A 14,915-nucleotide genomic window follows, 5' to 3' on the forward strand; every position below is an offset into this window, starting at 1 on the left:
AAGAACTAGAGGGAGACCAAGACGACGATGGTTAGACTCAGTTTCTAACGATCTAATGATAAGAGTTATAGAGCTAAATGAGGCCACAACACTAGTTGCAAATCGAGGATTGTGGCGACTTTTATTAAATTCACAGGGGCTTGCACACTGAACGCTTAAAGGCATAACAGTCTATAATGATAATGTATGTATGTATGTATGTATGTTGTTAAGTGTTAGTGAATGTGGCGTGGTTCAGTTTATGAAACATTATTTACAATCTTACCTTTTTCACGGGATTTTTCACTACAGGGTGCCTGCACTCTGTCCCGAGTGGTAATCTCTGACACCGATATGTTACCTGAGAGTTCTGTTTTGTGGATACTGGTTCGGCCTTCAGCCAGGGTAGGCCTCTCAAAATGCACTACCAAGTCATCGTCTGATGACTTTGCCTTCAAATGACTCTTGTTTATTATAATTTGTTTGAAACAAATTTCATTGGTGCAGCCAGTAGCACAATGCCAATATTTCCTTTCACATAGACCAGAAAAACAAGGACAACATTTACAGCACGTTAACATGTTTAATATAGCCACCAAGGCTATCGTATCAGTTACTTTGTACTCATTGAAACTCGTGTACACTCAACTCTCGATTTACCGTAGTCGGATCAACCACATTGCGGCTTGACCGTGATATCAAAAACACTAAAAATGCACGAGTGTTAGGAGTTACAGTAATACTACAAAGGGTCGGGATAATATTGCCAAGTCGTAATAGTGGCAGGGGTGGCGTGACCTTGAAGTTAGGTAGTCTGAATATTTCTCTTTGCCTTATTATTTTCAATGAAAAGTGCTGTTTATTTTTCCTTTTATTAATTGTGCTAAGTGGTACTTTTACTGCAATGCGTTGGTTAAATTAATAAAAAAACAATACAGTAATATTATTTATTATCATTTTAACTGTACTTTCAGTACGCCTGTTCTATTTTTAACTTTTTGTTGGTTAACCGCGATTTTACTTATCCAGGAATTCTTGACCCTACATTATCTCATTTAATCGAGAGTTGAGTGTACATATGATTGGCTTGCATTTCGTCTTCCTTGTCTGTTATCAAATTCTTTACTTGCTCTACTTTCTTTCCTGCATGTCGAATATTATCTACATGTGTAAAGAGGCTGTGCAGTGCACTCTCTTTTAAATTTAACTCCTGCACTTTAATTTTGGAATCAAGATATTCACAAAAATGATTTCCTAGTACAACATGCGGAATTATATGTTTTTGATAAGTTGTATTGAATCTACTGGTGAACCTGAGTTTAGTATCTGGCCCGCAGGCTATAGATGGTTCATAAAATGTTAGTTTCCCTGTACCTTTAAGTGACACATCACTCGTCTCTTTAAGTATGATCTTTACGTTTATATACTCAGCAGATCTATATATTTATATATACCTATTTTTGTTTATTGGCAACCTCGTTAACGGTTTAACATGTAAAATATATTTGTTACAATTTTGTGGCGTTGTATTAATACCTTTTAACAATATGATTATACAATCTTTTTCTCCATGAATTACTTTCAATACGAACTGATTTACACATTCTAATAAATTCAGTTATTTGTTTACAACTATTCAGTTGTTTAGTAGTTAAATATGTGCTTTTTGCTGTTCAGCATCGATACCCACAAATTCCTTGTCTTCTCGTATATTTACAAACTGATTATCACTGTCTTTAATTGTAACATGTTTTAATTGACAAACACTTTAATATTCACAACCTTTTAAATTAATTGTTCTTGAGTTGTGCTCAGTTGAAGTGATAGGGTCATTCCATCAGCAAATTGATCTTGTAACTTTTTATAAGCTTTCACTATTTTGACAGGGCTCAAAATTGGCATATGTACTATTCCCATATGGCACACATTATCTCTGTAGCTAATACCTGATAATGTTCATATAATTGCGAGCTAAGATCCTCTATTTCAATCAAATGTCTATTAGTAACAATTTCCATACCTAACTGTGTAAATGCTTGTCATAGCTGGCCTGTTTCATTTGCTAGAAATGTTTATACGAAGGTTGGAACTTAAATAGTGGCAACTATTTATTTACAACAGATACAAAAGAGTTACATGTTAGCAACATTTACTGTCCTTCAATGTAGTCACCAGCGTTGTGTATAACCCATTGCCAGCAATGTGGAAGTCGTAGTATACCTTTAGCAGAGCCTGTTCTGTTGATGGTGCGAATGGAGCGGACTACTGCCTGTCGAATCTCTGCAACAGTTCTGAAGTGAATGCTCACTTCTTCTTCACTCGTAGGACGATACGTTAGACCGCTAGCTCATAAGTGACTATGTTTCTTTCGCTTGTGCACATGCTGGTGATGTGGAAAGGGCGAGTCCATTTGCTCTGAGGTAAGGTAGATATGTAACCAACGTGTGCTATCAGCGACAATATTAGATTCTGTTGCACAGCGTCTCCACAGCAGTGTTGCCACTATTTAAGTTCCAACCCTTTTATTTGTTCTAAAAGTTTACATAATTTCAGTTTATTGGTTTTTACATCATAAAGCGTATTATTTATTGATTGTTACACGGATTTAACTATAATCATCCATTCTTTCGCTGTTTTCTATATCGATAATTGTTGTCGTTCTAAATCCGATATTTTCCCCTGGTAAAAATTTGCGTCGTCTTGGTCTAGCGTACTGAACAATGACTTCGATATAGTGCTGATGAAATGAAACAATCTGCGCTTTTCGCGTTCATCCTTACTTTTGGTGAATTGTTTTAATATATCTCGTAATTCTTGTGTTTTCTGTAAGTGGCTGGCTTCTAAATGCTGACAGGTGAGATTTAATGCATGTGTTAGTTGGTAACACAATGCTTGGGTCTCTTGTATGTTTTTCCTTATAACAAGAAATGCATTATTTAATTTACTTCAATTTACATAAGTAACAACAGCCCCGTGGTGTAGGGGTAGCATGCCTGCCTCTTACCCGGAGGCCCTGGGTTCGATTCCCGGCCAGGTCAGGAATTTTTACCTGGACCTGAGGGCTGGTTCGATGTCCACTCAGCCTACGTGATTAGAATTGAGGAGCTATCTGATGGTGAGATAGCGGTCCCGGTCTAGAAAGCCAAGAATAACGGCCGAGAGGATTTATCGTGTTGACCACACGACACCTCGTAATTTGCAGGCCTTGAGGCTGAGCAGCGGTCGCTTAGTAGGCCACGGCCCTTCAAGAGCTGTAGTGCCATGGGATTTGGTGTGGTTTTACATAAGTAACTAACTTCCATTCTACCATGGATAACTGTACGTCTCCCTGATCTTTAATATATATTCCTGGTGTTTGCTAGTATGGTACAACTTGAAAATCTAATGCTTTGCTGGTCCCCTTGATTTTAAATACGCTATTTGAGACCCCTCTCTCTTGCAGGTCACGGTTCGAGACTTGCTCGAGTTCGATCACTCCACCATGAAGACAGAAGGGTACGTTATGACCCACGGTCATGATATGACAAGTCAGATGTTAGAGCCATGCAATGAGCGATTCTGAGTTAATTCCATCTCCCCTTCAACTACCCAGTTCGTTTGGGCAGAGAAGAGCTGTCCGTTAGAATGAACAGAGACAGATTCATAAACGAACGAGTCTGGACAGACTTGAATCAGACTCATTGCTGCTCAGTCGAAATGAGCAATATTTGAACAGTGAGCAATGAGAGTGAACCCAAACATTATACCAGTCCACTCAGTTATTTGGTCACTCAGTGGGTGATCAAATTGCAAGTTGTCTCCATGTTTCTGCTTTCCATAGCCTTTCTGAACACCATGCTAAAAATACCAGAACACTGAACACGACATTACTTGCTATTCCTAAGCACAAATCCTCAATGTACAACAATTCCTTCATTGTTGTGGCCAGCCATGAATGGAACTTCCTTCCGCAGAAAGTCAGAGGGACATCAAACCATGGAAGATTTAAAATAGGGTGCTCAGAATTTCTCCACGAGATGAGCTCGTAGTTACATGTAATTAATCTCACAATAGAACCGTATTGAAGATAATATATTAAAATTGTAAAATCCTTTTATTTACAACCACCTACTCAATACAATACAATACAATACACTCATTGAATTATAAAATAATCATGAGATGTCTTAAATAATGGGACATGTTTCGTTCGGCATAGCGAACGTCATCAGCCGTTAATGTACAAAGACTAGGTCAGGGCCCTGAGCTTAAATTGATCAAAATTGTGTCCTCATATTAAAAGAATAACAATATCGTTATAAAAAGTAATAATATAACATTAGACTTAGATTGTAGCAATATGTACAGATTAACAGCAAGAATTTGTCGTGGAATACATTGAATGATGGCAGTCTGTGAAGTTAAAAACAATCATGGGTTGTTAAAGTAAAAAATAGATACGGTGGACATTAAAATATACGTCAATGCGTGAAGCGTGGATTAATTATTGAGGATGGAGTTCCTTCAATTATGTAAATTCTGTAGGAGAGATGATCTCGATGCCAGAAGGAAATACAAGTTAATTAGTCCATATTCACACGCTAGCAATAAACCTAAAATCATATGTAACATAGAACAGCAATAATGGACTCGTTAAGAGTAACGACAATCTTGAATTCGCAACTATTGGATATCACGTCATATCAACCTTAGTTTCGTCATTATGTGCCTTTTGACTGGTTCAATTTGGACTCTTACTATTCAATGAACTCTATTTCAACTCTTGTTTTTGCATAACTGAAGGAACTCCATCCTCAATAATTAATCCACGCTTCACGCATTGACGTATATTTTAATGTCCATAATATCTATTTTTTACTTTAACAACCCATGATTGTTTTTTAACTTCACAGACTGCCATCGTTCAATGTATTCCATGACAAATTCTTGCTGTTAATCTGTACATATTGCTACAATCTAAGTCTAATGTTATACAGTAGAGTCTCGCTCGTCTGACCTTCGCTTATCCGACATTCCGTGTTATCCGACACTGGTAGACTTAATTTGAACTTTTGGTGGAGACTGAATTCAGGCACACCCGGTGTGGAGGGTGCGACCATGGGACAAACACTGGCCTGACCGCTGGCGGTAGGACCGTTTTTTTTTTTTTCTTCTCAAGGACAGGTGCAGTGAGTCTTCAGTTATTGTTCATTGTAGTAGGCCCCTATTGGTGGGGTGCGGATGTTATAGTTTTCATATCCTTTGAGAGTATAGCGAGTAAATGGAAGAAAGTGATTGTTTTTATGGAAGACAAGTTGAGTGCCTTAAAGAGACTGGACAAAGGGGGAATTCTTCAAGATGTGGCTTCAGATTATGGTGTTGGATGTGTTGCAGTGGGAGACTGGAAAAAACAGAGGGAAGAAATTGAAAAGTAGTGCTCTACCAGAGCAGAGAAAAACAATGAAACAATATGAGTACGACAAAATAAGCGAAGCACTATTTCTTTGGTTATCTCAACACCGGGAAAAGGGCCTGCCAATATCTGGCCCCATTCTGCAGTTAAAGGCTGTGTATTTCCAGAAGGAGTTTAATGAAAGGGACCCTAATTTTCCTGCCAGTGCTGGGTGGCTTGATCGGTGGAAAAAAAACGGCACGGCATTAGGCAGCTTAATATCTGTGGAGAAAAGTTTATTTTCGTAAGACATCTGGAATGTTTTCATTCAATACTGCATGTACTGTACAATTGAATTTATAATTCAATAAATAGAGTACCGTAAAACATGTTGTTTTAGTACTAGCCTTCCTGTTTCAGTTCATTTTCAAAGTTGTTCTGTATTATCCAACATTTTCGGTGATCCGACGTAGTCCAGGTTCCGTTTAGGTCGGATAATCGAGACTCTACTGTATTATTACTTTTTATTACGACATTGTTATTCTTTTAATGTGAGGACACAATTTTGCTCATTTTAAGCTCAGGGCCCTGACCTAGTCTTTGTACATTAACGGCTGATGATGTTTGCTATGCCGAACGAAACATGTCCCATTATTTAAGACATCTCATGGTTATTTTATAATTCAATGAGTGTATTGTATTGAGTAGGTGGTTGTAAATAAAAGGATTTTACAATTTTAATGAGCTCGTAGTACGACAGTTGTTGTTATTGCTGTTGTTGTTATATATATAATTCGCTGGGGCCATCAAGGACCACGTTAAGTCTTGTTGCATTTGACACTGAACTTGGCCTTCTTTAGAGCCCGAATTTCCCTCATTCTTTGTGAGTGGGCCTGCTTACGCTCCTCTGTCCAAGGGGCACCGTGTCTTCTCTTCTGTTTCTCGTCTTGGTTTAGCCTGTTCGTCAATATTTTCTTGCGGAAGAGATCTCTGTTAAGGGCGTCTTCAGCTGAGATATGTAGCATTTGCAGATCTTCTTTGGTATTTCTAAACCAGGGAATTGTGGTTTTGGGGTTTGAATAAAAAAAGTGAAAGATTTCTTTAGTTAACTTTCTTCCGTCCATTCTTTTCAGATGACCGTAAAATCGTGCCTGTCTTTTTCTGATTGTGTCGGTAATTTTCTCTATTTTGCTGTAGACTTCCTTGTTGGATCTCTTTTGATGGATTCCATTTCTGTACTTTGATCCCAAGATTCCTCTCACAATTTTGCGTTCTCTTTTCTCCAGTTCTTCAAGGAGTCCTTTGTTGGCATTTAGAGACAGGGCTTTGGCTGCCGTATAGAACTACTGGCTTCAGAACTGTTTCATAGTGACGTATCTTGGTGTTTTGGGAAAGGCTTTTTTTTTTTTTTTTTTGTTGTAGATTGTGCAGGATGTTTGGTAGGCTATTTCCAGTTTGTGTACTCGCTCCTGAAGTGCTTCTTTGTCCAGTCCATTTTTCATGATGATCTCACCCAGGTATTTGAATTTGTCTACTCGGGTGATGTCCCTGTATTTTGTATGGAGTTTTGGTGGAGCCTCTTTGATGTTAGTCATTACTTCTGTTTTCTCAAACGATATCTGCAAACCAGTTTGTTCAGCAATTTCCTTTAAAATTTCAACTTGAGCTCTAGCGGTTTCTATGTCGTTTGAGAGAACAGCAATATCATCGGCAAATGCTAAGCAGTCTGTTGCGATCCCCTTGGATTTGGTTCCTATTCTCAATGGACTGTCGTTGGTTTCCTGTAATCTCACCCGCCAGGTTCTGATGATCTTTTCAAGAACACAGTTGAAGAGTATCGGGGATAGCCCATCACCTTGTCGGACTCCTGTTTTGATGTTAAAGGAATGCGAGAAACATCCGTGGAACTTCACCTTGGATTTTGTATCGGTCAGGGTGGCTCTAATTAATGCCAGCAGTTTCAGATCAACTCCCAATTCATTTAAGATGTTTAGCAGGACTTCCCGGTCAATGGAGTCGTATGCTTTCTTAAAGTCCACAAAGATAGACACATACTGCTTGGACCTTAGTGTACAATATATGATGATCGTTTTGAGATTTTGGATCTGTTCAGCTGTTGAGCGACCTTTTCTGAACCCTCCTTGGTATTCACCTATTTGATGTTCGACTTGTGCTTCCAAACGCTCCAGGATGGCAAGTGATAGAATTTTGTAAGTCACGGGTAGCAAAGATATTCCTCTGTAGTTGTTGATGTTCTTCATGCTGCCTTTTTTGTGTAATGGATGGATCAAAGCTATTTTCCAATCTTCGGGTAGGATCTCCTTGTTCTAAATTTCATCTATTTGCTTTTGCAAGATATCAAGTGATTCCTCTGGAGCATATTTCCATAGTTCTGCTACTACTGAGTCTTCCCGCGGCGCTTTGTTATTTTTGAGACGGGCAATGTGGCGCTTGATTTCATCTCTGTCGGGTGGTCTGGAATCTGGGTACCTGAGTAAGGGTTCCTTGGTCTCAATGGGGCCTTGCGGTTTAGAGCAATTAAGTAAATTCTTGAAGTAATCTGCCAGAATGCTGCAATTTTCTTCATTTGACGTCGCCAGTGTGCCATCCTTTCGCTCAAAGCATAGAGATGGTGGTTTATAGGCAGTGAGTTTGCGTTTGAAGGCTCTGTAGTACCCTCTGCTTTCATTCTTCCTAAAGTTTTGTTCTATCTTTTCAGTGAGAGATTTTTCGTATTTACGTTTCTCAGTTCTGAACACCCTAGCTGCTTGGGCACGTTGGGTTTTGTAGGTTTCCCAATCATTTTCTGATTTCGTAGAGTAGTACTGTTTCCACGCATTGAGTCTTTCTTTGAGGACTGATTCGCAGGTACCATTCCACCAGGCATGCTTTTTGCTTCTCTTGATTTTTGCAACGTCTTTGGCGGCCTCAACAAGGAGACTTTTGGCGTTGTTTGGTCTAGCCTTCTCCTGGAACTCCTCAACCCTTTGCTGAAGTTTATCATTGTCGAAGCATGTGATCTGTTTGGTTGTCTTCCTTGTGTTTGCGGGAATTGGTTTGAATTTGATAAGAGACGTATAATGATCAGAGGCCACATTGATGCCTTTCTTTACCTTGACATTCATAATCTCAGGGCTGTTTCTCCTGGAGATTGCAACATGATCAATTTGGAACTCTCCAAGAGCTTGGACAGGAGAACGCTAAGTCATTTGCTTTCTGGGTAGGTGGCGAAAGTGGGTCGACATGACCTGCAGGTTGTGATTTTCGCAGATGGACACCAGTCTTTTGCCGTTGGGATTGGTTCTTTTGTGAGCAGGGTAATTTCCTATAATTTTTTTGTACTTCTGTTCACGACCTAGTTGGGCATTGAAGTCACCCAAAGGAAGCTTGACATGGTGTTTGGGGATTTTGTTTAATTTTTCATCCAGTAGGTCCCAGAAATTATCAACTTCGTCCGGATCAGACTTGTTCTTATCGTTTGTAGGAGCATGTGCGTTAACTAGGGCGTAGGTTTTGTTCGCGCATTTAATTGTGAGTATAGACAATCTGTCATTCACAGGTTCGAAATTTGCAACTGATTTAAGGATCTTGGTTCTAACAGCAAACGTGGTTCCAAGCATCACAGCTCCATTGAGGATTCCTCTTTGCGCTTTGCTCGTGAAAAATTGGTAGCCTTCGGATTCAAAAATCTCTTCATCTGGGTACCTTGTTTCCTGTAGGGCCATTATGGATATCTGATTTTCGTGAAGAGCTTTGGTGAGGGTTTTTAGCTTGCCAGTTTGTGTAAGTGAATTTATGTTGAAAGTTCCTGGAAAGGTTTTAGATTTTGGCCTGAGTTTTTGACTCTTCGGGGTACACCGAGACTCTGCAACTCGTCTCTTGCATGATGTCGAGTCTCCCCCAGAATCCGAACGAGACTCGTGCGCCATGGCGTTCACGACGAGGGATTTATCCGAAGATTTACCCTCTGGGGTATGTTTCTTGAAATGTTGTGCCATCATTTTTTTTGACTTGACTTTGCTTTGGACGGGTACCCATCCTTTTACAACTAGGGTTGTTAGCCCTAGAGGTTGCCTCAAGATGTTTTCTGGCTTCTGGTCATTTACCAGTCTTCGCCGTAACCCTGGCAAGGGACCAGTTTTTTTTTCACGGTGGTATTTTATTTCCCTACTACCCTCTGACTCTGCTGGCGGCAGAGCCAGCGAGCTTCCCCATTTCCAATGGGACGCGCCCGATGGAGGTAACCGGTAAATCCACACATGTTGTTGTTGTTGTTGTTATTATTATTATTATTATTATTATTATTATTATTATTATTATTATTATTATTATTATTATCATATAATTTATGGTTACTGTTAGAGCGGTAGTAGTACTCAGCTACTCAGGTATGGACCTCTGTATAGCAATCCTTATTCCAATCCCTATTTTAGAATGTTTTTTCCCCACACTCATAACGTGAAAACTGAAACTTTTGTCATTGTGAGAAATTTCTGGAATTGAACATTAAATTTAAATGATAGTAACAATTATCTATAATATTATCATTATTATTTTAATTTTTTATTTTAATTTCTTTGTAGGTATTGTGTTATTTTACTTAGGAATCAAAATGTTCATTTATTTTATATTGTGTAGTATAATACATATTTTATATACAGTAAGATAGCATAGTAGCGTCGTATTTTGTTTCAGAGTATTTTCTTTTTAAATAGTTGTATTTTATATTATTTATGTATTTCACGGGTTAAGTGTAAGACAGGGACATGTGCCCCTAACTTTGGCAGTTAAACTAAACCATGTATCTACCTACCTATCTATCATTACGAGTGTTACATCCAGTGGCTGTGCGAGAAAGATGTTTCGAATACCATTGCATGTGGCAACAGTATACCAATGAATGAGTCATTAGAACTTCCGAGTTTCCTAGCTGCTAGATCTGTGCAGACTTGTTTCTGCTCATTGTTGTCAGACAGCATGGACAGTTCGTCAGACTCATGTTCAATGATGTTGAGCGCCTTTTCGATTTGGTCTTACCAGACACTCATTGAACAGTGTGCTTGAGCAGGAAGCTGTGATCGAGTCTGGACTCAGTGGGACCCATTTCCTGTAAGTGAGTTTGAGCGAGTCTGCACATTGTTGTGGACTCCGACTGTGCGTTCTGTGACTACATGGTACAGAAAGTGTCAAAATCTGTGGAGAAGTGAAATAAAAATGATGAGAAGCTTACAGTACACTCCCACTCCTATTGAGAAATATTTTTTGATACTCTATTATGTGGTACAGAAAAAGTATCAAAGGGGTCACAACCAGTAAGAAATACACTTCACCCAAAAAATATTAAGGACATATGTATACTGGACCAAGAGGCACACAAAAAGGATACTGTTACCATTCTCCTCTAGAGTAACTTGGAAAACTGACTCATCAGCTGTAATCACTTGAGTTTAGTCTGGCTCCATGGCTAAATGGTTAGTATGTTGGCCTTCAGTCACAGGAGTCCCGGGTTGGATTCCCGGCAGGGTCAGGAATTTTAAACAACATTGGTTAATTTTGCTGGCATAGGGGCTGGGTTTAGGTGTTGTCTTCATCATCATCATCATCATCATCATCATCATCATCATCATCATCATCATCATCATCATGACGCGCAGGTTGCCTAAGGGCATCAGATCAACAAACCTGCACCTGGCGAGCCGAACATGTCCTTGGACACTCCCGGCACTAAAAGCCATACGCTATTTCATTTCACTTGAGTTTAAATTAAGAAACATATTTAAACAAGCAAAATTCCCAAGTTCACCATATTAATGTACCCCATTCCTTGCCTGGGATGGTATAAGTGCACACCAGTCTGATTTGGTACTGGCAGTGACTGGATAGCCTCTAATTTTCATTGTGATGCAACTACAGGGAATGTAATCATGGGAATTACAGGATTGTAGAAACAAACAGAATGTCCGTCTCCTTGGCTGAATGATCAGCATTGAGACCTTTGGTCCAGGGTGTCCCATGTTCGGTGCCATGATGGAATGGGGATTTTTATCGCGTTTAATTTCTCTGACTCCAGGATGGGTTTTTGTTTGTCCAAACACACTCCTCTTCATCTTCACACAACTCGCCACACTATCATCTACCACAGAAACACACGATAATAAATATATCTCTTCACATAGGGCTGGTGTCAGGAAGGAAGTCTGGCTGTAAAACAAGGCCAAATACACATGCGTGACATAGTTCACACCTACATCCCCACTGCAATGTGGGAGGAGCAGTAGACATAGAAGAGAATCCCAACTTTTCCCTTCTGTATTAGTTTAATAACAGGTTACCTTGATTGTTGCGTTTTTTTAGTGAAACATAAATTATGGTGTTTTTTTTTTTTCATGTAGATTGAATATTACCAATGACTAATTGTTATTATGATGGTGATAGCTATCTTTGGTGTGAAGCAAGTTGCAATGTGGTTTGGGTTACATAGCTGTCACTTTACATTCTGGAGTTGGTGAGTTCGAACTCTTCTGTTGGCAGCCCTGGAGATGGGTTTCTGTGGTTTCCCATTTGCATACCAGACAAATGCTGGGGCTATACTGTTATTAAGGCTATGGTTGCTTCCTTCCCAGTCCTAGCCATTTCCAATCCCATCATAGCCATAATATCTATCTGTGTTGGTGTGATGTAAAACAGATAGTTTAAAAAAAAATTATAACTTTCCTGTGGTGGTTTGATTGCAAAGAAAGAGGCAAGGCAGACCAGAGAGGATGTGGTCAATGTCTTGTTGCATACTTACTTATTTATAGTAAAATAACCTCTCTTTTTCCAAGAAATAATTTTAACATTAATGTCTGTTGTTCTCAGAACTTGACCACATACAGCCACTATAAACATTACCCTGATGTGGCACGGGTAAAACGTCTTTATGTGGAACCACATGGTGCAGAGCCACAGCAGCTTATCAAAGGTCGTGCAGTGCTCCCTACAATGCACACTTACAGGTAAAACTTCCAATAAACATTTTTCATCATTCTTCTTGCATAATTTGGGTTGAGCTGTGGGCTATTGGGGTTTATATTATTAAAAGTGATATAATTTTAAGTTTTTTGCTGGAATGTCTGTTTTCATTTGTATAAACATCTTTCAAATACAGTAGAAATACGTTATAACGAATACAGCATATAATGAGAACCCTGTTATAATGACAGTTTTTGTCTGTTCCTTCAAATTCCTATATTAAACTGTTTATTATCCTTCAGTTACAGCGAGAGCCCTATCACTGATGTATCCGTTATTACTAGAGCCCGGATTATATGTAATATAAAAACGAGAAATATTATGTTCATAAATATGTAGCTAAAATTGACAAAATATGTAGTTAAATATGTAATAAATAAAACTTATGTAGCTTATATCTAAGCTTTATTTGATGTATTCTTGTACAGAGAAAAGGAAACAAAACTGAAAAAAGTTAAAATTGCAGATGTTTTCAAACTAATTTTCATTTGGAGGTGCAATTAATAACTAAATATTTTTTCAAATTTTCTGCAGTCATCGAATGCCTTCTATATGTAGTAAAAGACCTTTCAACTTCACAATAAGTCACTGGCGCATATTTCAAATTGCTCGGCAAAGAAATATTTATGATGTAGATGTTGATTCCCATAGGGAACCTAAAATATTTGTCCCGAGTGAGTAAATTTATAATACCAATTTAAATGGTCCGTTATTGGACATTATAAATTTTCCAGCTAACTCATTCTTGGTTGCCTGCGTTTCGCCCTCGTGTGCTAAGTTAGGCTCGTCAGTTGGGACTTAGCACACCACCCAAGACGCAAGGCTAGTGCATACCGTGGAGGCCACTGCATAGGCTACTTGAAGCCACCAGCAGTGCCAATGCACTATGAGAGCTATGTCTCATTTTCAAAAATAGATGCCTGCCTGGCCATCAGATGATGTAGATGTTGATTCCCATAGGGAACCTAAAATATTTGTCCCGAATGTGCATTGGCACTGCTGGTGGCTTCAAGTAGCCTATGCAGTGGCCTCCACGGTATGTACTAGCCTTGCGTCTTGGGTGGTGTGCTAAGTCCCAACTGACTAGCCTAACTTAGCACACGAGGGCGAAACGCAGGCAACCAAGAATGAGTTAGCTGGAAAATTTATAATGTCCAATAACGGACCATTTAAATTGGTATTATAAAAGAAATATTTAATCGTAGACTTGCTCAAGCAAGGAATGTCCTTATTTTGAGAAGAGAAATTTCATCTCATGAAACACAGATATGCTTATTAGAAAAATGTTTCTGCAGACTTTTGTTTGGAGTGTAGCCCTTCATGGAAGTAAGGCATAGGCAATAACTGAAGAATAAATAAAGAAAGGAAGGAAGGAAGGAAGAAGGAAAGAAAGAAGAAAAAAGGCACTTTGTGAGACATTAAACCAAGGACTGAGGAAGGGATCACAAAAAAAGTCACTAAATCTGAGAGGAGAACAATGGGACAAAAGTTTGTGCAAGGGAAGATTGATACACACAGCTCAAGACACTCAAAACTTGCACCGTCAACACTGCTAAAGGATGCGATTCTTTGACAGAATACCTCACTTTTTAAACTATTTTCAAGTATTTAATTAAAAATCTTAATTCGATGTAAAATTAGTGAAAAAAGTAATTGTTTTCTTTCAAATGTGCTATATCCTTCAAAATATTTAAAATATGTAATATTTATCAAAATATTTATTATTTATCAAAATATGTAAAAATATGTCAATTTAAACTCCTGGAATAATGGTCCTTTTAGTGTGATTTGCCAACATTTCAGTTTTTCTTGTAGCAACATATATGGGAACAGAATATGTAATTACATATAATCCGGGCTCTAGTTATAACGAACTTTTAACACTAGAACAGCGGAAGGGGTCAAAATGACACCCACCTTCAGTTTTTCTTTAATAACGTTCTCACTCTTGTATCATTTCTCTTCAAATATCTCGACATTTCATCGTTTTTCGTCCCGTTCATGGTGATGTATCGCATTCAGCAAAATTTTTGCATTTTTTTATTTCTGATATGGCATACCTGGACAGCGGGAGGGGTCATTTTGACACTTGTACAATATTCCTTATTACAGCAGTTTGCATTGTCAGACAACAGTGTGTATCCGGCCATTATTATTAGTATTGTTGGGCTCTTACTGTCAGATGAACCAGGCTGAGTGGCTCCGATGGTTGAGGCGCTGGCCTTCTGACCCCAACTTGGCAGGTTCGATCCTGGCTCAGTCCGGTGGTATTTGAAGGTGCTCAAATATGTCAGCCTCGTGTCTGTAGATTTACTGGCACGTAAAAGAACTCCTGTGGGACAAATTCCGGCACCTCGGCGTCTCCGAAAACCGTAAAAGAGTAGTTAGTGGGATGTAAAGCAAAAACATTATTACTGTCAGATAGTGTTCCAGTTAGCGGGATTATTGTATTCATCTCATCATGTAGAAAGTGTTTTTCTTACAGGCATGTTGTGCTACGATCGTCTTTCTTCTGACGAGGTGTCTCGTATGCTAGAAAATTCAGACGTTGAGT

The 14,915-nt window shown here is 38.8% G+C and overlaps 1 protein-coding gene across 1 annotated transcript in view; it reads left to right on the forward strand.

Annotated features, from left to right (window-relative positions):
* Pez (protein tyrosine phosphatase non-receptor pez) overlaps positions 1 to 14,915 on the forward strand; it is a 923,645-nt gene that overhangs the window by 526,523 nt on the left and 382,207 nt on the right. The window contains exon 12 of the mRNA XM_068226358.1: positions 12,209 to 12,345. Within this exon, the coding sequence (XP_068082459.1) occupies positions 12,209 to 12,345 (137 nt within the window). The remainder of the gene's footprint in view (positions 1 to 12,208; positions 12,346 to 14,915) is intronic.

The sequence above is a fragment of the Anabrus simplex genome, chromosome 2 (genome assembly GCF_040414725.1).
Source record: "Anabrus simplex isolate iqAnaSimp1 chromosome 2, ASM4041472v1, whole genome shotgun sequence".
NCBI lineage: Eukaryota > Metazoa > Arthropoda > Insecta > Orthoptera > Tettigoniidae > Anabrus > Anabrus simplex.